Source organism: Bactrocera latifrons, unplaced genomic scaffold (assembly GCF_001853355.1).
Source record: "Bactrocera latifrons isolate USDA-ARS-PBARC rearing strain unplaced genomic scaffold, ASM185335v1 scaffold_933, whole genome shotgun sequence".
Taxonomy (NCBI): domain Eukaryota; kingdom Metazoa; phylum Arthropoda; class Insecta; order Diptera; family Tephritidae; genus Bactrocera; species Bactrocera latifrons.
The window spans coordinates 36,631-59,509 of NW_017537638.1; the positions used below are offsets into that span (position 1 = coordinate 36,631).

General features: G+C 34.5%; 2 protein-coding genes across 7 annotated transcripts in view; both read left to right on the plus strand.

The window, feature by feature from the left end:
- LOC108977670 overlaps window positions 1-16,718 on the plus strand; it is a 43,770-nt gene extending 27,052 nt beyond the window's left edge. Inside the window, exons 2-11 of one of the 6 annotated variants that reach the window (XM_018947485.1) lie at window positions 3,679-3,998; window positions 4,055-4,319; window positions 5,500-7,572; window positions 11,174-12,366; window positions 15,350-15,692; window positions 15,746-15,843; window positions 15,946-15,991; window positions 16,058-16,113; window positions 16,169-16,269; window positions 16,323-16,718. In XM_018947485.1, the coding sequence (XP_018803030.1) occupies window positions 3,679-3,998; window positions 4,055-4,319; window positions 5,500-7,572; window positions 11,174-12,366; window positions 15,350-15,692; window positions 15,746-15,843; window positions 15,946-15,991; window positions 16,058-16,113; window positions 16,169-16,269; window positions 16,323-16,446 (4,619 nt within the window). In that variant the 3' untranslated portion in view covers window positions 16,447-16,718. Of the gene's footprint in view, window positions 1-3,678; window positions 3,999-4,054; window positions 4,320-5,499; window positions 7,573-11,173; window positions 12,367-15,349; window positions 15,693-15,745; window positions 16,114-16,168; window positions 16,270-16,322 lie in introns of all 6 variants that reach the window. The other 5 variants (XM_018947483.1, XM_018947484.1, XM_018947480.1 and 2 more) reach the window with 5 other exon arrangements.
- LOC108977672 lies at window positions 8,152-10,660 on the plus strand. Its single transcript, XM_018947486.1, has 2 exons — window positions 8,152-9,067; window positions 9,130-10,660. The coding sequence occupies exons 1-2, from the start codon at window positions 8,857-8,859 to the stop codon at window positions 9,351-9,353; spliced, it is 435 nt and encodes a 144-aa protein (XP_018803031.1). The 5' UTR covers window positions 8,152-8,856; the 3' UTR covers window positions 9,354-10,660.
- Window positions 16,719-22,879: the final 6,161 nt, after the last annotated feature.

Consider the following 22,879-nt stretch of genomic DNA (forward strand, 5'->3'; position numbering starts at 1 on the left):
TAAAAATTGAAAATGGGCATGGCGTCGCCCACTTATGGATCAAAAACCATATCTCAGGAAGTACTCGACCGATTTCAATGAAATTCGGTATATAATATTTTCTTAACACCCTGATGACATGTACCAAATATGGGTTCACAACCACGCCTGAAATCTCGATTATCACTTTATCATGCGAGAGTATAAAATGTTCGGTGCCATCCGAACTTAGCCCTTCCTTACTTGTTAATTTCGTATTCGGATTCTTGTCTGATATTGAATATATGGTTTGTGTAAGTATGTAGGTAGGAGTGCAGCCCTGTTATGTATCGGGCTCAATTAGCACTTGATGTGCCATTTTGATACACTATTCGTACAACCTCCTGTATCTGCTATTACGTTTCACCTTCTCTCTCTAAATATACCAATTTGATTTTTCGATGAAACTACTTATGTCGGTCTGATATGCTTTTAGTGGAAATCCATTCATGGCTCGGTGCTAAATGGACTTCGAAGTGTTTTGTTTCGGATCTGTGCTAGAGCTGGGCATTCGCAGAAAAAGTGGAAAATTTCGGTAGACGTCTAGAGAGATACATGCCTAGATCAGCGGAGAATACCCCCGTGCCTACTCCGCAATCCATTTTAGACCCGTCTGTATAGACTGAGATGGTATCCTCACCTGGCAGTGTCTACTGAAATCCAGCTTAGGGTGAATGTAGTCTCATTTATTAATGGGGAGCTTGTTTAGGATTACACTATGTCCGTAGTTCTGCTGATTCCAACCACGCAATTCTTTTATTCTTATCCCCGCAATAGCTGCTGTTTTGTGAATAAAAATGTCCATGGGTACTTGATGCAGAACCACATTAAGCGCATCGGTCGGTCATGACATGATTGCACCAGTAACACCCGTACATGCTGCTCTTTGTATTCCATTTAATTTTTTAATGTATTGTTTGTTTAGCGCTGGCCACCATCCCAGAGTTCCCGTTGTAAGTATAGATCTTACGACAGCCGTATACATCCACATGATTATACTTGGTTTGAGGCCCCAATTCTTGCTGACGATTCTCTTACAAGTATAGTAGGCCATGTATGCTTTATTGATTCTTTTTTCTATATTTATTTTCCATTTGGTACCGTTAAGTATCGGAAGTTGAGACTGAGGCACTTTGGTTCTGCTTGTGAATAGCATCAGTTCTTTTTTGTTCCAGTTAACTCCTAGTTCACTGTTTTTAGCCCATAGGTTTAACCTTCGAAGGTGGACATTTAAGGTGGACCCAGGTACGGCAGGATGCACAGAGTATGCTTGCCTGGTTCTCTTTAACGTTGGTGGAACAGACGCTGCACAAGTGTGTTATTCCGGTCGGCTTTTCGGTGGCATGTTGGCTCAATTTTTAGTGGTGTTGTTAATGTTATTGTGTAAATTATGAATGCGTGGAACGTGGATAGTCGTCCCTTAGTGGTAATGGTTGTTTAAAAAATTAGTTTAAATAATTAACTTAATAATTAATAATAATTTACACAGCACAATTGTAAACACGTGCGAAAGCACAGGGTTGCCAAATTCATATTTATATGGGGTTTTACTTGATTTAATAATTCCATTTTTTAATAACTCGCTAATTTCTTTTATTCACATGGTCGTTATCCGCAATGGGATATGGATATTGTTTTGTCTATATTGGATCCTCTGTCTGGGCCGTAATTGTCGCCTGAATAGTTGTAGTGAAAAGAAGAGTTTCATATATTTGAACGTTTTCTAGCATTAGGTATCAAATGTCTTCTTCGTATTGAGGGTTATTGATAGTAAAATTAATTGTTTGCTCTACATTAAGGTCCATTCCTTTTAGTACAGGGTGGCTGCTGAATTTTGCTACATTAAGAAACTCAAATAATTTTTTTTTCTGTGTATGGCATTCATTTTTCCTTTATTCATGTTAAAGCTCATTAAATTTTATTAAATATAGCTTAATTAGTTTTAAAAATAATGGAATTTAAATACCCGGTGGACAATCCAAATTCTTGTTTCAGTGTCCCAGTTAGTCAGTCTCCAAAGTATAAAAAAATTAACCAGATTCATTAAATAGAAAAAAGGTTATTTAATTTTTTTTTTTGTGGTGGCTTTCATCAGCCACCCTGTACTTTAAATTATAATCAAATAAATTTTTTTTTTTTTTTTTAATATTGACTGAAAAGCCAGTTTTTGTTTTAAAAGGAATAATGTGTATTGACTTACCGATTTCACATTTGTTGCTAATACAATTATTAGTTGACCCAGTGTCGACTAAAATTATAACAGGTGTGCCGGTTAACCCACATTTTAATTCGTTCGACGCATTTGGGTGTTAAATTTGTTCTTCATTTTTACGATTTTTCTTATTTGGCGGGCAGGATAGAAAAAAAAACTGAACGTCATATGAAATTGGGTCAAAGTTTATTATCTTTTTCATAAAATTATCTTCTATTGAAACTAAAAAAACTAAGAAAGGTTAAGTTTGAACATATATTTAAATTTTTTTAGACCAAAGTAGTTTTTTTTTAATTTTAAAATTTTTTATAATTTTCCTTTTTTTTTTTGAAATTTTCAGTTTAATTTGAACATAAGTTATTAAATAATATKAATCYCTTTGAATTTTTTGTTKCBGDTAGAAATCTCGACCTGCATCCTGCCCGCCGTCTGGCATATGCACATGCGAGAAGCATCTGACAATTGCTCCCCAAAGGCAAAATGTAAAAAATTTCGTATCAAAGAAATTTGCGGATGACGTTTAAATATATAACTATTAACCCTAGAAATTTCGATTTAATCAATTAATTATTAACCTCCCAAAAAACCTTCAAAAAAATCGATTTTTTAAACCTCTAAACCAGTATTTATCGATGGTGTGATGAATTCAATCAAGGATCAATCCAAGAGGAATTTCAGAAGGTTGTAGTTCCGGAAACAATTGGTGCTGTTTATACGGAAACTAATATTGCCAGATCGTTGTTCACGATGGAGCCCACACAATTTGTCGATCGCTAGAAGAAAAGCTCGTGTTGATTGATGAGAAGTGTTATTATAATACGATTAGTGATGCTTCGAAAGAGCGCCAAAAATCGTGACATATGAAATGTTAATATACTCGTATGCAGCCGTAAGTAAGGATCAGTTGACAGTATAGGTGTTTCAAGATGAGCCGAAGCGCCTGAGATTTAGAATAGCATCTCACGATTTCGGAGTTTAAATGGGTATGTACGGATAAAAGATGTCCTCCAGGTCAAGAAAAGAAATAGCAGAATAGTAAATTCTGAGTGGTACACAACGATTTGATTGTCAGTTTTCTTTCAGGAAACCAAATTTTGTTCCAATATTTTTGGACATAACTGACTTATTACTCAATAATGCTATGGTAATGTATATTCAAATTGTTTATGTTTATACTAATAATTTATTACATGCTCAAATCGTGCTATGTTTGCATTCTTGACTGTAATTACCACTTTTTACATGTAATACGAAGTACGGAAATAATAAAAGTTACAATAATTGTTTGTTTTAGTTCTGCCATTGATTTAAAAGGTACTAACCATAATGAAAAGCGGTTATTGAAACTAAAGTTTCTCTTACGCATTCAGATCCGTAAAACTGTTAATAAGAGATCAAAATTTTTTGTAAATTATTAAATAAATATGTATATGTATTTCTTTCTACAGATAATCGAACAGAGGCATGCTTGGATGATATTTATGTTACTCTGAGAAATTTAAATATAAATATAAACGAACTGTTGGATTATACCAACAACGTGGAGCCAGTGCCCTTAGCTGTGGAATTACCAAAATTTCCGGCTCATAAAAATACAAACTTGAATTTTTTGAAGCCTGGAAGTAAGGAAGTTCTTATTCGGCCTGTTCATATATATGAGTATCTACCACCTATGTTACCAGCAGATTCAAAAAGTACCTTGCCTTCACATTACTTACACTCTGATTCACTATTCTTTAAATCGAGTTCGCTTAATGTGAGTAATGATGTAAGTACTAAAATACATACAAGCACAAACGTTGTAATAAAATTATTATTTGTCAGTGCGAGTCTAAAACGGAACGTTACTTGCCTACATTTGCCAATACAGTAACTTGTATGAGTACTCCGAATAGGCTAAGTGTTTCAAAAGATTCCCTTGATCCTTCCCAAGAGGGTGCAAAAGTCACTTTGTGTTCGTCATCCCATATGTTTGATGAAGAAGGACGTCCTACTAGAGAAATAAGTAGCGTTGTTATGACAACAGGCGGCTTTATATCCCCAGCAATTGAAGGAAAACTTCCGGATATCAAAGTTCCAAAATTTGTCGGTAAGGTTTATTAAGTACTGGTCTAAGCTTGTTGTCAAGGATATCATTTATTGTGATAACATTGTAATGGAATAGTTAAATTAATCGTTAGTCATTTAACCCTTTCATTGCCGAATTAAAATGGGCTAAAACATTTTTAGGACAGATATATGTTAATCTTAACTCTAGTATGAAGAGATAAAAATTTCAAAGTTTTTAGTGTCCTGGTTCGTTAGTTACAGAATGTTGGCTATAGGCAACAGCACTTATACAAAATTATTTTAAACAAACTAAACACTTTTTCAATTACTTATTTTTATTTTTAATGACTATCTTACCTTTATTTGTTTATGTTGTTCCCTTGGGTTTACAATAAAACAGTTATTTTAATCTTTTTAAACACTTTTTGCGTAAACGCCTAACGAAAAAGCCTACTGAATGAACCCTTGCATAGCATAAATACGTATGATTTCACAGTCTGCGTTGTATACCGTTACACAAAATTATGTTTCTTGTTATAGTGAATAATAGTGCAGGAGTAGAGCAGAAAAGGGTGCGCCTCACGCCCTATATCTAATCATATGATATTGTTTTGTTCAACAGTCATCGAAAGTTATTGCAAAATCGACGCAAACACCAACTTAATCGATCTTTTTAAATATTGCATTATGTTGTGCAATACTTCAGGTTCTTGTTCAGTTACACTATCACTATTATTCATATACATATTGTGTATGTAAACAAAACCACTGTACCCTGCCAGTAGTAATATTATAATTAATGTTAATGTAGTGCTATAATTTTTTTTTTTTTTGAAGTATTAAAATATGTAAATGATTCTTACATGACTATTTAACAATTACTTATGTTTTGAAATATAAATTTTTTTCTTTATGAACTGTTTTGGCTTCTAACTTAATTCTATAGAAAGTAACCTATGCCCGTCCCCAGATTCCAGGCTACCTCGTCACTAATTTTCAGCCAAATCGGTTTAGCCGTTCTTAAGTTATAATTATACACATTAATTGCGAAATCAAGGGGGAGACCGCCGTTACGACCTTCTCTCGGACCAAAGGAATACTCGTTTTCACGTCTTCCCGTGCTGTGGTTCGGGCATAATGCGCGGACATACGAAAAAGGCGTTTCATTTTTATATATAAGATTTTCTCAAATATACATTATATTTCTTTCTTTTTTCTAGAAAAGCTAATGGGCTTGGATGCACCACCGCCCGTATCGCCTGCTGCAGTTGTAAGTTCCGAAAAACTTCGAATTGCAGAACACAAGCACCACAGTAATAATACCACACCAAAAGCAGGGGTTAGCGAAGCTGTTCCCACCTGTTCATTTCAATCAAAACCGCTGCTAAATGTAGAAAAACCAGAACTTGCTGATGGCGTAGCAAGACAGCTCCTGGCAACATCTTCGAAGCATATGATTCCGACCGAAAATGTATCTGATATAACTAATATAAGCGTTATAAAGAAAGCAGGGTGGAGTCCGTTAACACGCCATGTGCAGGTGCCAACTATCGCTACGAAGTTGCTAAATAAAGCAAAAAAGAAAAGTCCACTTGATCTACAAAGTGCATTGATAGCAAAAACTAACCTACCAAATGCCGAAAATACTAAATCTTCCTTGATATCACCTCGAGTGGAAAATTCGGAAAGACTTAATAAAAAGACCAAAAAAATTTTGCAAAATTTGTTAAAGCCAGGACTCGAATCATCCCCAATTTCATCAGATTATAGTAATTCTGTTCTTCAGCGCCATAAAATCGAGAAGTATCTAAAAAAACAGTCAAAACATAAAAAAAAAATACTGCGTAAGCAAAAACAGAGCGATGTATTGAAAAATTTGGAGATAACAAAAGTTCTTGGAGATAAACTACTGGTGCCACAACCATCGAGTACTAAAACCTTAAGCGATATTTCAGTTATTAAAGATAGTTTTCTTCCTGAAGCTTCAAAGGAAAAAATGTGTATTCTGAAAGCCAGCTTATCGGATGTTTCTCCTCCTTTCTCTCAATGTAGCACTACCGATAATAATTTTTGCGTTAAAAACACTGAAAATGCTGTTGATAATGTAAAGCTGTCTCCAAATGCTACTTTTCTTGAAAAAAAAATCTTGCCGGGTGTTAAATTATCGACAGAGCTTGATAAAAATAAATTAAATATTTTTAAAAAAATTTCGAAACAAAAGTCACAAAAACCAGCATCGCCGAACAGTCGCCTGCCTTCGACACAATTGTCTGGAGGAAATGATGGTCAATTTATCAACCTTCCTTGCGGTACCACAATTACACCCACGCCTACCAATCTAAAATGTATGATAGCAAGCGACACAAATGTGCACATTTCCGATCAATTAGAAAAAAAATCAAAGGTGTCGGTTAATTGCGAGGTAAGTGCTGCTGGTTTGGTCGAGAACATCTCTGCTAACAACATTACAGACGTTGTTATTCCAAACCAAATAAACCAACTGCCATTACAAATTGGCGAAGGTACTAAACCTAAAAAACGTGGTCGTAAGCCAGGAAGCAAAAACTTACCAAAACAAACAATTGTAAGTCCTATTGGCTCAAATGATCTTTCACATGGGAAGAAAACGAAAAAGTTTAAAACTTCTAAATACGATCAACAATATCCTCCTCATTTAGAAACAAAAATTTCAGTGGAACTAACTAATCCCGTCGATAATATGATTCCAACTTTATATTGTAGCGGTGATGCCATTACCTCTAATCTATCATTGAATATAAAGGACATTCGGAAAGAACGAAAGAAAACCAAATCTAAAAATTTAATTGTGAATATGTCCATGACCGAGCCAAACGAATATAACGCTGAAACCGTCTTTCCAACTAAAGAAGAAGTCAGTACTATAAACAAAAAACTTATGCGGATGGACACAATTTTACAACCATTAGGATCATTTAATGATGCTATGGTTGATCCGAATTCGGATATTGTACAAACTTTATCTCATAAGGCATTGCCTTATAAGTCTCCTACAAACAGAAAGAGGCTTTCTCCACAAATTCCGCTCCAATTACATACAATTCCAAGTGTAATGCATGATGCCCATCAGTCGTTTATGCCTAAACCGGTATTGGGCGGGATTCCTGACCTCTTGAAACTCTGTCCGTTTCCGTCTGGGCCTGGTCTCATACCGCATACTGCTCAGAGTATGTTATTTCCGCGCCTACCACCAACATTTCATCTACCTATTCCAAATTTGCGACAACAAAGCACCGCGAAGCCGACAAATTTAGGTAAGTGCGATTAGAGTCCAACAACGGATACTTTAACATGTACGTAGCTTAAAAAAACCTTAAACATTTTGCAGCCTAACAATATGAAACAGTACATATTGTCTCCTACAGTACAGTACATATTGCCATGTTTACAGTTTCTATTTTATACTAAATATGAAAATATTGGATTTCCCGAAATGTTGAGTAAATTCTATTCAAATCTTGATAAGAACAACACTGAGAGGTAGTGGTGGTGTTTGTTATGGAATACTCAACATTTGTTATAATATTTAGCAGTTGCATATACTGTTTAGCAAATTTCGAAGTTTAATACATTGAATATTTTAAAGAAAATATGTATATTTTTTACGAAGATTTCAAAGTGAATTACTTTACCAAATTTGGTCTCGTTGCTCCTTACAGTCACGCAAAAAAGGTAGTTTTGGGATTTTTTTTTAAGAAAACGATTACATGAAATGTCTTCGAATTTTTAGGATACATTAGTGTATTTACAAAATAATTTTAAAGAAATGTAATATTTATCTCTGTTATGCTTCTATATATTTTATATATAACTTTTAATTCTAAAATCGGGATTTAAAAATTAAAATTTTAATTTTAATTTAAAATTGTTGAACATAAAAAGCGCAATCCTATTCAGAACAGTGCTTTCCAGATAATATTGACTTCTATTAACGAACACTTAAATAACGAAGCCTGTACGCTTTCAATCAAGAAACTCAACCAGCTTTTCTCAGCAATTTCTTCAGTTTCCGTAAAAAAAAACTATTTTTGTAGGTGTATAAGGAGCACATTCCTTGAATACGTCGTGGGCTTCCTGTCATTTGAACTGCACCTTCTCCTTAGCTATATTTAGATGCCCGTTATAAGCAGAACAATACTTCAACGCTTACATAAGAAGTGTTAATGTTGCCACATCTTCCAACCTAACCGTCGCGATCTACCCTACAAAAAGACTATAGCTTCCAAATCGTTCAGTCTCGGCTATAGCCTGTGGTACACATACATATTGTAATTTATGACAACACAAAATACGTACATTTCAGAAGAGCACGTCAAAGTTTTTAGAGTTTCGCACACGGTTTTGCCACATTTATTGTTATATGATATATGCCGATTTGTTAATCAAAATTTAAATTTGCGTTTTATTTAGAGTCAACAATCAATGATTCGTCGTTAGACCCTCTCTTACCCCTACTGAATGATGATTTTAATTTTTGCGATGTAGCTCAATTCGTCCCCGAGTCAATAACACAAACAACAACTTTGTCAAAACCTGAGATGAAGAACCCAGAAACAGAATGTTTAAATTTCCAGGTTCATAACTTGTCTACGTTTTGTGATAAACTTATAAAAACACCTGAGCTCTGGGCTCCACTCGAAAATATTTCAATACCCACATCGCCAAGCTGTATGTTGGGGAACACATACGACTTCCAAATGCAAAATGATCCTCTTAAGTCAATTACAGAAAATCCTATATTCAGCGACGGTATGTATTTTCAAATGCAACGCCAAAATATGTAATGCAATGTTTAGGAAAATTTTCTATAGCTACACCCACACTAAATTTGGATGAAATATTAGAACTTTTTGATGAATGCAATGAACTTCCATCATCGCTACTCAATAACTCAAGTTCGCCCAACCAGAGCGAATTGGATAAAAGTCAGCTTGATTTAACAGCGACTCTAATGAATTTCTTTCAAAAGGAGGACATTATCCCTGTTTTCAATGAAACAGCGCAAAATGCAACAGGTGATCTTTATTTCATTTAAAGATCTAGAAAACAAAAAAAACCATTGTCTGCTCAGCTTTATGAGCTATATGGTATACCGTTAAACGAACAACCTGCAATGTTGTTAAATAACTTCTTCTTTAAATTCGTTGAATATTACAAGATATATTTAGTTATACCCTGGACAAGGTTTATTAAGTTTGTAATATCCAGAAAGAAGCCGGAGACCTTATGAAGTCATATGTATAAATAATAAGGGTAATGACCTGAGTGGATGTAACCATGTTCGTTTGTATGCAGGTGCGGAAAAATTTTAAACATGTGCTTTTTCCCCATATCCCGCTTAAATATCGGACCCCCGACATTAGACCATCATAGCATATGTCTGATATGTAAACTGAACGATCAAAACCACGTCCTTATAAAGAAACCTTCTTATTTGACAAGATATCTTCCCGAGATTTGGTATGTGTTATTGTTCAAAGACGCAGAATAATTTTCGAAGAAACTTCAAATCGGACCGATTGTAGATTTTATACAGCAATGGTCACGCAAATAGCACATTTAAGCATAAGAAGCATTAAGATCTACTACAATTGACAAATATCTTTAAAAAAGCAAAAAGAGCTTAAAATATGACTACTTTCCATTTATGCAACAAATAGCAAATAGAATTTCACGAATAAATAGTATTAATTGAAAAATCCCTTTAAAATGGCTAGGTCACCCTAATAGCACATTTTTTAAAAAGGGAAGATTTGTATGCAATTATAAGGAGTGATTTTTTATTACTAATTATGGTTTTCTATTTTAAAGTTATTTAATTCGATTAGCAGCTGTATAAAGCTGCCACACAAACTGACCGACCAAATCAAGTCCTTTTGAAGGTGCACACAAAATCAGTTTTTTTTTTGTTAATATTGACTAAGGTAAAATTTGAAGGTGCACACAAAATCAGTTTTTTTTTTTTTTTGTTAATATTGACTAAGGTAAAATTTCACCTTTACTTACCGTTTTAATTTACTAAAAATTGCGCATACGTTTTTAAATATATGAGTATATAGTTTACTTTACAAACGCGGCGTTTGAAGTTATTAATGGTAATATGACCAAGCAATCTTTTGACTTCAGAGGGCGACAAACATCACTTTTTAGACCGATTTCTCAATCATAAGTATATAAGTGGCTTGCTGCCATTGAATGTGAAAAAAAATCAAAATGTATTGAATAAGATAATAACAATTCACCGTCGATAATTCCCCTGTGATTATTGCCTAATGTACAGGGTGTCCCAAATTTATCGCAAGTATAAGTTTGCAGCCATTTCCACCGTTGATGAAGTTAAAACACTATTCCCAACATATTTTGATAATAAAGGCTTGTTTTTAAAACTGTATGACCTTTTTAAACGCTGCACCCAGTATATACATCTACATTTAAAGTTATAGCTGCTCAAGACAACGTGGTGGTTATTTAACCTTATCGCTATTGTGTGGTTATGTAGACACACATAATGTTAAATAAACATAATATTGAGATGCCACTATTGCGAAACAGGAAATATCTCATTTTAACCGTGAATGAAATTTATAGAGCTCCCCTACTAAAGAGTCATTAATAACATACCTGCAAGACTTTTGGTGAGTATATTTAGAATTAAGTTAAATCGAATTTTTACCTGAACGATGTAAGTCTACAGTCATAACTACATTAAAGCATTTTTATGCTTACGTTGTTGTAGCCTCAAACTTGGTAGCCCTAATATGATTAATTATGATATAAATTGTCTAATTAAATCTATTATAAACTCTTTAATTTTACCATTATTTTAATTTTATTTAAATTTGTGTTTTATATTAGAGCCGTCAATCAGTGGCACATCGTTGGAACCTACTCTGTTCCAAGCAAGTGGAGAACGTAACTATTGTAATGTCCCACCATTCGTTCCCGAATCAATGAAACTTACTTCACCTGATGTTTTGTCTGAAATGAGAAAAGCAGAGCGAGAATGTCCAAAAACTCCCAAGCTTCACCACTCGACTACGGTCAGTGAAAAAATATTAAATACTCCAGAGCTTTGGAGTACGCCTGAATCGGGTTCCAAGTCGGTACCACCCACGCCAGGTGGTATGTCGTTGAATACATACGAGCTTCATTTACAAAATGATCGTGCTACTAAATCTCCAGTATTCGTCGGTAGTATAAATTCTAAACACGCATCGTCTAGCATAGATTTAGCGAAATCTTCCGCAGCGACGTCTATTCCTAATACCGAAGACCCTATAGAATTATCTGATGATTCCATTGAATACTCAACAATCATGTTGAACTCTTTAAGTTCGACCAGTTCTAAGGATTTGCATCAAAGTCAACTTCAATTACCAACAAAGTCTCTAAATTTTTCTCAAATCGAGGATTATGTACCTATTCGAAAGGATATAACAAACAAATTATCAGGTGATCTTTATTTGGGCTCAAAGGATCAAAAAATATTCCAAAAGGCCAATAAACTTCTCAAAACTACTAAAAACTTTCTCCCAATTGAACCAGAAAATTTGTCCCAAATAGATATATTTAGCTCCGAAAAACATGGCGTCGGTAAATTGGCAGGAGGTGCGGATTTGATACCATTGATTTCAACTGGTTCGGCGTATTCTGCAAAAACTATACCGTCAACTAGCTTAACAGCAACTGTATCAGCTCCATTTACACTGTCCAAAAAAGATATTTATTCAACCAATGCGTTTGAAAATTCATTATTATCAACAAATATAACAGACAATGAATTTCTGTGCATAAATAATGAACTTCAGAGAAAGAAGAAAGATCACAAAAAGGTAAAAAAGTTGAGAGACGACAAAACCAAAAAGAAGAAGGATAAAAAGTCAAAATGTAAAGAACGCACAGATCACCACGAAAATGTTGTAAATAGAATTGAAAAGAGTCATAAAGAGAAACTAAAAGATTCTGTAAGGTGTGACGAAGAACAGCAACTAGTGAATAAAGATTTATTGAAAAAGTTAAAAAAGGAAAAAAAGAAAAAAAATAAGCAGGTATGTCATATTATCATATTAGAGAGAGTATTTCGACTGAATTATAAAATCCCAAAAAAACCAAGGTAAATCCTTCTGTCAATAGTTAAAATTTAGGAATTTCAGTTTATTGTTTTCAATGATGTGACGCATATGGAGAGAGCAGTATAGTCAATTTTTAATTATAAGATTTCACATAAATAATTTGATTTTAATTTTTTTTTATCCTAACATTGGAATTAGAAAAAGAAAATGTAATTTTTAATCCAAGATAATCCAAGATGTTGGAATTAACAACTGAAAATCTAGTTTTTAATTTAAGATATTCCCAAAGCCGTAACAAGATATTTGGGATTAAAAACTGATATCTTGATGTTTAATATAATAGTAATTTTAAAATTTCTTTGTAATCCCATAATCACAATTAACAATTGATAAAACATTAATTCTAAAACAATAATTTTTAATTATATAACTTTATAGTTTATAATCGCATATGAAATACACATACAAAATTGATTTTCACTACGCAATTTGGTACGAAAAAATTCTGAAAGCAATAATAAAAATAAATAATCTTGTTTGTTGTGACATGAACAGAACAAAGTGTTTATTATATAAAAATTACCTTAACTGCAGAAAATAACTACAGATTTCTTCTAACACCTATAGTGTTTTTCGTTATGAGGAGTTTTGTTAAAAAAGGCAGCGATAGATATTGTTATATTACTTTATTAACCCAAGAGTACCTAAGATTGGTACTGTCGATGTTTTTCGACGCTTATTTTTTGTTTCCGTTCCCCATGTTTGTGGCCCCTAAATATTCGGAAAAAAATCCAGATGGGAGTCCAGAAAGTGAATTTTAAGTTACATGTTGCAACTCATTTTTTATAGGCATTAAATAGTTCAGTCAAGAAAATTTTTAGCAACGTTTTTAAAGGCACTCCAGGCCCGTTTTTCAGTTTCATTGAGCAATTCCTCAAATGTTTTATCTTCCATTAGTTCTCTTATTTGCGGAGCCACAAATATGCCCTCCTTAATTTTTGCTTCACTGACTCTTGGAAATTTAAAATACAAGAACCCTCTTCCATTTCTGTCGAGTGCCTTAACAAACTTTCTCATTAAACCCAATTTAATATGCAAAGATGGTAGTAATACCTTTTCTGGGATCCACTGGAGGTTCATTTGTAACGTTTTTTTGTGTCTCTGAGTGAGTGCCCAACGCACTGACCACTGCTTCTGTACATAATTCTCGCATGACTGTCCCATTCGTGAAGGAAGCAACAATATTTCAAATATCCTAGTTGCATTCCAAGAAAAACGGCTATTACTTTCCACACATTGCCCAACCACACTCAAGATAACGAATGTGCTCTAAAAGAACTCATATTCTCATATGATTCCTTCATATAAACCGCATGAGCTAAGGGCACAGATGGATATTTGTTACCGTTATGAACCAATACCGCCTTTTAATTAAGCTTAGAGGAACAATGAATATACGCCAATCACGTAGATCATGTTTTTGGCTTAGTGCGTTAAACAAAAGGTTGACTTCTGAACAGTGTACTAGATCCCCTTCTTGAAGAAAGCAATTTGTGAGGTCTTTCTGCCTTTTTTTTTTAAGAAGTAATATTTACATCACTTTTTTCCAACCTTATAGTCTGGATGCTGAAAGTTCGGACTGTGATTTTGAGAGGCTTAGATCTCGAACTAACTAAATAAAGGATCGATTATCATTTCCCTTGCCGTTTCTGTAACATTACTTGAAGAGCTAGTCGGTTTAGTTGTTCACTGCGACCGGCTGATGGTATATTGCAGCACTTGACCGTATGTTTAGACTTCGGTCCAATAGCTTTAATATTCGTGAGGCAAAAAAAAAACATATTACATGTCTAGGTTCTCTACAAACCATTGGAACTGACAAGGGCATTTTACGATTTGAACAAATCTGCTAACCATATTACATAAGTTTTACAGCAGATATGAGGGGTCCATGCTTTGTCTTGTTCCCCAACTTTAACACCAAAATACAGTTCGTAAGCTTAACACATAACAAAAACTGTTGGCACTGTTTATGAACTGCCTAGGCATTGTACCTAAAAATCATCACAGTAATTTGAAAAACGTAGAAGAATGTGAACTCAAAAGCGTTTTGTTATCCAAACATAGAACACGTAAATGATTCGGGAACCGTGAGTCTACTGATAAATTTTTTAAAATAATTTTTACTTCAAACAACCAGACAGAACCGGTCTAAACCGAATAAATCCCTGATCGTATGAAAATATAACATGCTGAAATATGAGATTTTATTTATTGTAAAACTTAAAGCCACAGGGTATATATATATATCTGTGGGTGATAGAAAAATTCTGTTTCCAGATTTGACGTCAGGGTATCAAACTTCATTAGGAACACCTAAGAATTTTCATGTCACAAATTATTTGTCTACTTAATTTAATTATTAATTTGGTCTTAATACTCTCTGTTCACTGTAACCTATAAATATTACATAAGATGTTAGATAATTTATTTTTCACATTACAATTACCTTACCGCTTGTTTATGGTCACTGATATGGTCGATTTTTTATATACATGGTATGTATATTAATTTATATTGTCCGATGCAAATACTTTGTATAATTATTATTTTTATTTATTCTACATCGTATGTAGAAGCATCTTATGAACACACAACAATTGCACATTTCCTAAAAAACGTTTTATGTTTATTTAAAATATCTGCCTGACCAATCACTCTGATAGCGATCATCATGTTACATAAACCACTTTTTGCACTATTTTCTTTGTAAAGCGCCTAAAGCTCGTTATAAATCCATTTGTGTTAGGATAATTATATATAATTAGCTTACAGGAAATGACACTTTATAAATAGCCTTAAAAGGCGAAAGTTATTAACATTATGCAATAGTTATAATGCAATTAAAGTTAAATGCAAATCAATATTTTACTGATGTGTTATGAAAAATGTTGTTCAGCTATTTACGGAGGAATTGGTGCAGACTGTCAAGAAACATGCCACTGATACTCCAGGAATAAGCGGTGTTGGAAAACCAGCAACTATGTTCTCAATGTTCAGTACATCAACAAATTTGTCGGCTACAACAAATTTATCTAGTTCAACTCAATCGTTTGTACCTAAATTGACGCTTAAGCTTGGTAACTCACAATCGCCTACACCGGATGAAGATACATCACATAAGAAATATTTTAGTACAAGTAAAACTTTGAATGAGTTTGAAAGAAAGCGGGAACCATCACCGGAACTAGCTAGAATTTCACCACTAGTAACACGCCCACAAAAGCAAAAATTTAACTTGGGTAAAAGGCATTTACATTTATTTTGTTTATCTTTTTTAATTTCTGTGTTAAAGCAGCTGAAACTCTAACATCTGCATCGAATCAAATAACTGCGAGTGGAGGTAGTGGTAACTCCGTTTTCGACTCGATAAATGAGAATAAAGTTAACACTGTAAGTGCATCGAAAAATTCATGCGTACATTCCTGTGAACCCTCACGAAACCCATGGTCATCAGGTGGCACATTATCAGCAAGTTCTGTTCTACTTCCACAGCAGTTGTTGCAACCCTTGAAATCTCAGGAATCTTTATCGCTCAGCAGTAAAGTAGATGGTGGACTATTACCCAATTCAAATATAAACACTTCTCGTTCTTTGGACTTTGCAGCTCGTCACAGTCCTGTTCCTTTAATTTCAGAAACAAGCCGCCCTTCGTCGTACATTGTAAGTTCAATAAAATAAAATCAACATAAATTAGTTCAATAGTCTTTTCTTTAAGGACGCTGAGGGCAATCGTGTCTGGATATGTCCGGCATGTGGAAAGGTAGATGATGGTTCTCCCATGATTGGCTGTGATGGTTGTGACGCTTGGTACCATTGGTATGTTTTTTGCGTTCAACTGATTAATATACTGATTAAAAAACACATTTCAGGATATGCGTGGGAATTACTATTGCACCGAAAGACAATGAAGACTGGTTTTGTCGTGTTTGTATAACCCGTAAAAAGGGTATCCACGCTACTGATAAGAAACGTAAGCGGAGCAAAAAAAAGTAATACCTCTCCAAATTAATAATAGAGTAATAATAACAACAAAAACTCAAAATGGTACTGAGCACAATTTTCTTAAGTAATATTAGCTCTACTTACATTGATCGCACAGACTTCAGTTGTACCACTTACACTACAATAATTACGTATTTTCTGAGTTACTCCTATTCACTTCAAAACATTTATTAACTTGTTAGTTATTATAATTCACTTAATATTATTTAGATCTTGTAGTTAATATTTGTAATATATAAATTCATCGTGTTTTCCTGCTTTCATTCATTGTGTGTATTTTTTCAGGGTTAAAATATCTGACAATGTCTGTCTGAGCAAATATAATACTGCTACTAACCATCGTGTTATGGTTACAGAAAGCTTCAGAGAGATTTAGTCAAGCGATTTGTTGAACGTTATGAGAAAAATAGGGCATTGTTTGGACACCCAGCTCCATATTTATATCATGAACAAGGTATATTAAGTTCACCATGAACTCTGCCACTTCTTCTTTATTTTAAGCGGTTATAGCCGAGCGAACAACAGCGCGAAAGTTATATACATTTAATATGTTGGAGGTTTATTCTGGATAAATAGGAGTTTAACCTACAACTGTATCCAGAACAAAGCTGCGCAAGCGTCACTCTCGTTTCTCGTGGCAACTCAAGCTCTTGGTCTGTGATGGGTGGTGGTATGACTCCGAGTCCGCCATTCACGAGAAGAGATTCGGTGAAGGTGTTGATGGCTCCACTGTGAATGGCCATCAAATTTATGTGAAGCTGTCTTTTAGCGAGCTCAGTACTGCAATTGTGGACTATGCTGGAGTTTGTCATGGGTGAAGAAAGGACCAGGAACGCCGCCTAGCTATTTATAGATATTGCTGCTTTATATATATCCTTTCGAGGTTTTCCAATAGAGCTTCACAGGCCTTTGGTATGTCCAGTAGTTCTGCTTGGTAGATGCTAGACGATTTCGGTAGACCGATAGAGAGGGAAATATTTAGATCGTCGTAAAATACCGTCGTGCCTACTCCGTAGTCAATTTGGACCCGTTCGGTATAAACTGAGATCATATCTTCCCTATTATGTCCATTCTCGTCTAGAGGTTATCCTCACCTGGAAGTATCAATTGAAATCTAGCATGGGGAGAATGTAGACTGATCTACTAACGTTGAGTTGGTTTAGGATATCACTATGCCCTTAGCTGATTCCAACCACCTAATTCTTTTATTGTTATTGCAGAAAATGCTGCTATTTTGTGAATAAAGATGTCTGTGGGTAGTTAATGAAGGACCACATTAAACGCGTTAGTAGGATATAACTTGACTGCACCAGTAACACCTGCACATGCTGCTTTTTGTATTCCATTTAATTTCCTAATGTTGTATTGTTTCTTTAGCGCTGGCCACCATACCAAAACTCTATATGTAAGTATAGGTGATATGACAGCCGTATAATACAGCCACATGATTTTGATAGGTTTAAGGCCCCAACTCTTGCTGATGATTCTTTTGTAAGAGTAGTAGGTCATATATGCTTTATTTATTGTTTTTTCTATATTTATAACCCAGAACATTTTGGCATCAATCTCCACCCCTATGTATTTAGCCGAGTGGAATAGAGAGAGTTAGGGGTGTTGTGGAATCCAAGATAGAAATGTTAGAATTGCAAACCAATTCTGATTTTTAATGATGTCACAGAATCTGTTTGGATTTTCGTTTTTTCAAACATACGCAAAACCAATATTCGAATCAGCTGTTTACTAATTGGACAAAACTTGCAAATGAATATTTTTGGAGGGGAGCTTTTTTTTAGAGGCTTAAAAAAATCGAAATTTCTAGGATTTATAGTTATATATTTAAAGATCATCCGCAAATATTTTTGATACGGAATCTTTTAAAATTGCCTTTGAAAAGCAATATCCAGATGCTTATCGCATGTGCATATGCCAGACGGCGGGCAGGATGCAGGTCGCGATTTCTGTCGAAAATAAAAAATTCAAAGAGATTCATATTTTTTAATAATTTATGTTAAAGTTAAACTGGGAAAATATAAAAAAAAGTGTAAAATCCCAAAATTTTTTAAAATATGAAGAATAGTGGTTTTTGTGTAAAAAAATGTTACTGTATACATATGCTCAAATTTAATTTATGCTGCCCGCCAATTAAGAAAAATCTTAAATCTGAAAAACCGAGAAATCGCTCATCAAAGTTTTCGCTTTCTGCCCAAGTGCTCATATACATATACATATATGTATCTGCTAGACGCTCGGTCACTATTTCCCTTCTAGCTTCGACAATATTTCGAGTTCCCATCTATAACTTTGATTCTTAGATAATTTTCAAAGGGATTTAAGCAAAGAAGAATTCAATACTTTAAAGCTTCTAAAGCAGGCCTCCCTTAAAGAAGATTTATTCATTCGATAAATGTTCTCTTAAAATCTTCCTTTAATTCGGACCTTATTAAAAACTTTAATATAATAGGATTGCTTCCAAATGTATGCATTTGCAAGTTTTGTTACATTAGTAAACAGCTGGTTCGAATATTGGTTTTGCGTATGTGCGAAAAGATGAAAATACAATCAGATTCTGTGACACCATTTATAATCAGAATTGGTTTGCAATTCTGTCAGCTAAGCTGTCCGGATTCCACAACATCCCTGATTCAATAAAATTGGATTCCCGAAACCGATACAAATTCTGTTTCGAATATCAAACCTATAATATCTGAATTTATTACACCTACTACTTTTTTTTTATCGGTTTCACTTATGATTTTGACAACTTTCAGACTCCACAACACCCCTGATTGTTATACCGTTTAGTACGGGAAGTTGGAACGGTTGGATTTTGGTTCTGCTTGTGAATAGCATCACTTCTGTTTCTACGGTTAACACCTAGTCCATTGTTCTTTGACCATAGATTTAACCTGCGATCATTCCATAATCTCACTGACTGTTGAAGGAAACATGTCTAATACCAAAAACACTATATCGTCTGCAAATGTTACTGCTTTCGTTTGGTTGGAGTTGTAGTTCGTTCAGCGCTACAACCCATAGAAGCGGGGAGAAGACCCCTCCTTGAGGAGTCCCTCTACTCACATAACTTGTTGTGTTGCAGCACCGTTTGATTCTATAATCTTCCTGTTCCTAAGCATCGATTGTATCCATCTACACACTACGTCGTTTATGCCGCTAAGTGTCAGAAAATTATTGATAGTGCTCCCTCTATATCAAGAAATGTAGCCATGGTATGTTGTTTGTGGTGTACTGATGGGTTAATTCGTAAACGCAGTAACTTGGTTGCATATATGCAGGGGCAACGCGTTCGTCAAAAAAACCTGCGGCAATACTGCTCTTCGTCAAAAGTTTTTTAATGTACGCAGTTGGCAGCACTTCGGCAAATTGTCGCAGCCATTGCAGTAATTTTTTTGAAACTGCGTAGATGTCTTTAATTATTAATGTGATTATGTAATAATAATAAGCCTTATTTACATTTAGATCCCACGAATTTCCAGCAAATTATATGAAAATTTTAATACGAACAAGGCTGGACATGGAGTCGGAGTTCCAGGGAGGAAGGAAAAAAAATTATTCCTGTGAGGGAGAATTCTTGAAAAAATTAAAGAAAAAGTTCCAGAATTGAATTTATCACGGGATCAGATTTCTCGTAAATTTGTAAATTTGCGAAGAGAATTAAAAAGGGAAATAGCATCAATCTCGGCAGAAGGCGTAGGACAACCAGTGCCAATGAGTCTATGGAATTCCTTAAGGAAGAAGCTAAAAATTAAAAGGAAAGGCACGATCAGATTATAGAGCTTGAACCGGGAAAATATGCAAATTGAGAGCGAGAGAATACAAACCATGGCTAGCCTTAGAGACATGCTTCAAAAGTTTTCAGACAGATAAGATGATAGTATTTAGTCTTAAATATGAATATGGCTGTAAAACAGAGTAATTAGAGTTTTTTTTTTATTTTTACTTACGAATAATTTTAAGTTAATTAGTACACAAATAAAACACAATGGATTCCACTCATAAGTATCCGTTGTCAAATTGCGCCTTATAGCAATTCAATCTAAATCGTCATTTTCTTGAGGTGCCAGTGAAGTACTAAGGCGATTTTCTATTTCTTCATTTATGACGTTATTATTTCCTCTATTTATAATAAAGTTGTGCAATATTGTACAGGCAAATATTACCATTGATGATTTTTTGACTGACCTCAAGTTTATATAATTTAGTATTTTAAACTTTTGTTTCAAAATCCTATACGACTGCTCGATAAAAACACGAGTTGAGCTTAAGCAGTAATTAAAGTTTCTTTCTTCCGATCTTAAATGCCCATTATCTCTGTAAGGTGTATCCAGGAATTTTGATAAAGGATAGGCAGAATCTCCTAAAATGACTGCATTTTCAGCAAGTTCCACTTCACCTTTATAAATAGAGCTAGTTTTCCATATACCAGCATCATGACAACTGTCTGGACATCCAATAAATACATCCAGAAAGCGAAATTTACTGTCACATATGGCCTAAACATAAGAGTTAGTAGAAATTTTGTGTTGATAAAACTGAAGCTTAAATACACAAACCTSCAAAATAATTRTATGATTTCCTTTTCGGTTGYAGTAACYAATCGCATCATTTTTTGGAAGCGAGATGTTGAAATGCGTCCCATCTACACATCCCACAACAAATTTAAAAGGATTGCATCGGCTCCTTTCGAATTGTTCCATTACTTGCCCTTGTTTAACAGCAGAAGGCCGTATTATTTCATTTTTTAATGAAGAAACCATTTTAATAACATTAAAAAATATTTTATGCGTGGTTCCCTCCGCAACACCAAACCGATCACTAAGCTCGCGAAACGTGACGTTGCTGTTACCCAATTTCCACAGGGCTACATAAAGGCACATTTCAAGGGAATGGCCCAACCGGCCGCGCAATGATCTGGTCCAATATAGTTGGATAGAGTTTCGCAATATCTAAAACACAAAGTAGCACATTACATACATATCAAATTCAACAACTAAAAGTTAAGCCTACCATAAAAGTTGATCGCGCCATCCGAAAATTTGATTGAAATACATCCTCTGGATAGTTTTTTTATTATATTCAGGTAATTGCTCACTTTTGGTACGGACCGCCTTTTCTTTTTTAAATCACTTTTTAGTAAAATATTTCTTCTCTTTACTTGTTTAATCCTTTTTTTTATTGTAATTCAATAAAATATTCTCACTCTGAGTTTCCTGGTTATCAATAATTACGTTAATTAAAAATTCCATTTCTCTGGCGTTCGTAAATGGGAAAAAATTCTTCCCAGCACAATCGCAATGGCAAGGCAGTAGAATCAGCTGATTGTGCAGTAGCAACCACAGCCGGCAAGAATGCAGCAGGGTTACACAAAATTACTGCGTTTACGAACTAACCCGATTTTTCAATTACACTTATCACAACGAGAAGGGCAGTTTCGTTTGATCGGCCCTTTATGTGTGCATGTTGGAACTTGGAACATGGTTGTTGTTATATGTAAGTCCGTTGGCCTTTCTTGCACCTACAGCATAAAGGATGTGAGGCTTATAGGTCTATAATCATTGGCATTATAGTGTGTTCTTCTGCTGGTTTTTTTAGGAACATCACTTTAATTCTTTTCCAACTTCTTGGGATGTAAGACAGTTGAATGCTAGCTTTGTATATATCTTCAAGCCATAGAATCTTGGTTCTTCCAGCTTTTGCAGCATTATGGGCATAATCCTGTCTGGTCCTCCCGCTTTAAATGGTGATAAACTATTTATGGCGTGTTTGGTTTTGCTTTTGTCTACCATCAGGGCTTGGTAATCAGCTGCGTTAGCCGGTGGTTCTGGTTGACCCCTCGTTATAGGCGTTTACAGACTCTCAGGGAAATGTGTTTTAATAAACACCTTTGCGAAAGAGGTCCAATCACTTCCTTCCGCCTTCATGTAGGTAGTTTGATATGTTCTTTGGATAGCAGTTTTCTCAGCCTTGCGGATTCTCTGCAACTTTCTATCGATGTGCAGAAAGATTGCCATGAGAGTCAGTTTTAGCTTTTCTGACTTTTTTTTTTTCTTTTCATGATATGTTTGTATGGTTGCCATGAAAGTCAGTTTTAGCTTTTCTGACTGTTTTTTTTTTTCTTTCCATGATATCTTTGTATGGTTGCCAGATTTTGTTTTTAAAAATTTCATTGAAAGTCTTCCTTAGCTGTATTCTCAAACTGGCTCAAGTACTTTCGTGCAGTACTCCTTTCTGCGTTTAAAATAAAAAAATATATTGAGTGTTTGTTATAATGTGGTTAAAGAGGTTATATTTGTTGGTTATCATGCACTTATATTGAAACAAAATTTGAGTTTTCGTTATAAAATGGATAAAATTTAATTGTTAAATCTGTCAGCGATTTCCATTTATTTTTCATTTTACATTGCCT

What these genes read in the sequence shown, in the direction of transcription:
- LOC108977672 (XM_018947486.1), top strand. Translation starts at nt 8,857, where the DNA reads ATGAAGAACCCAGAAACAGAATGTTTAAATTTCCAGGTTCATAACTTG. An exon ending in AAATCCTATATTCAGCGACG is followed by an intron (nt 9,068 to 9,129) that starts GTATGTATTTTC and finishes AATTTTCTATAG; the next exon opens with CTACACCCACACTAAATTTG.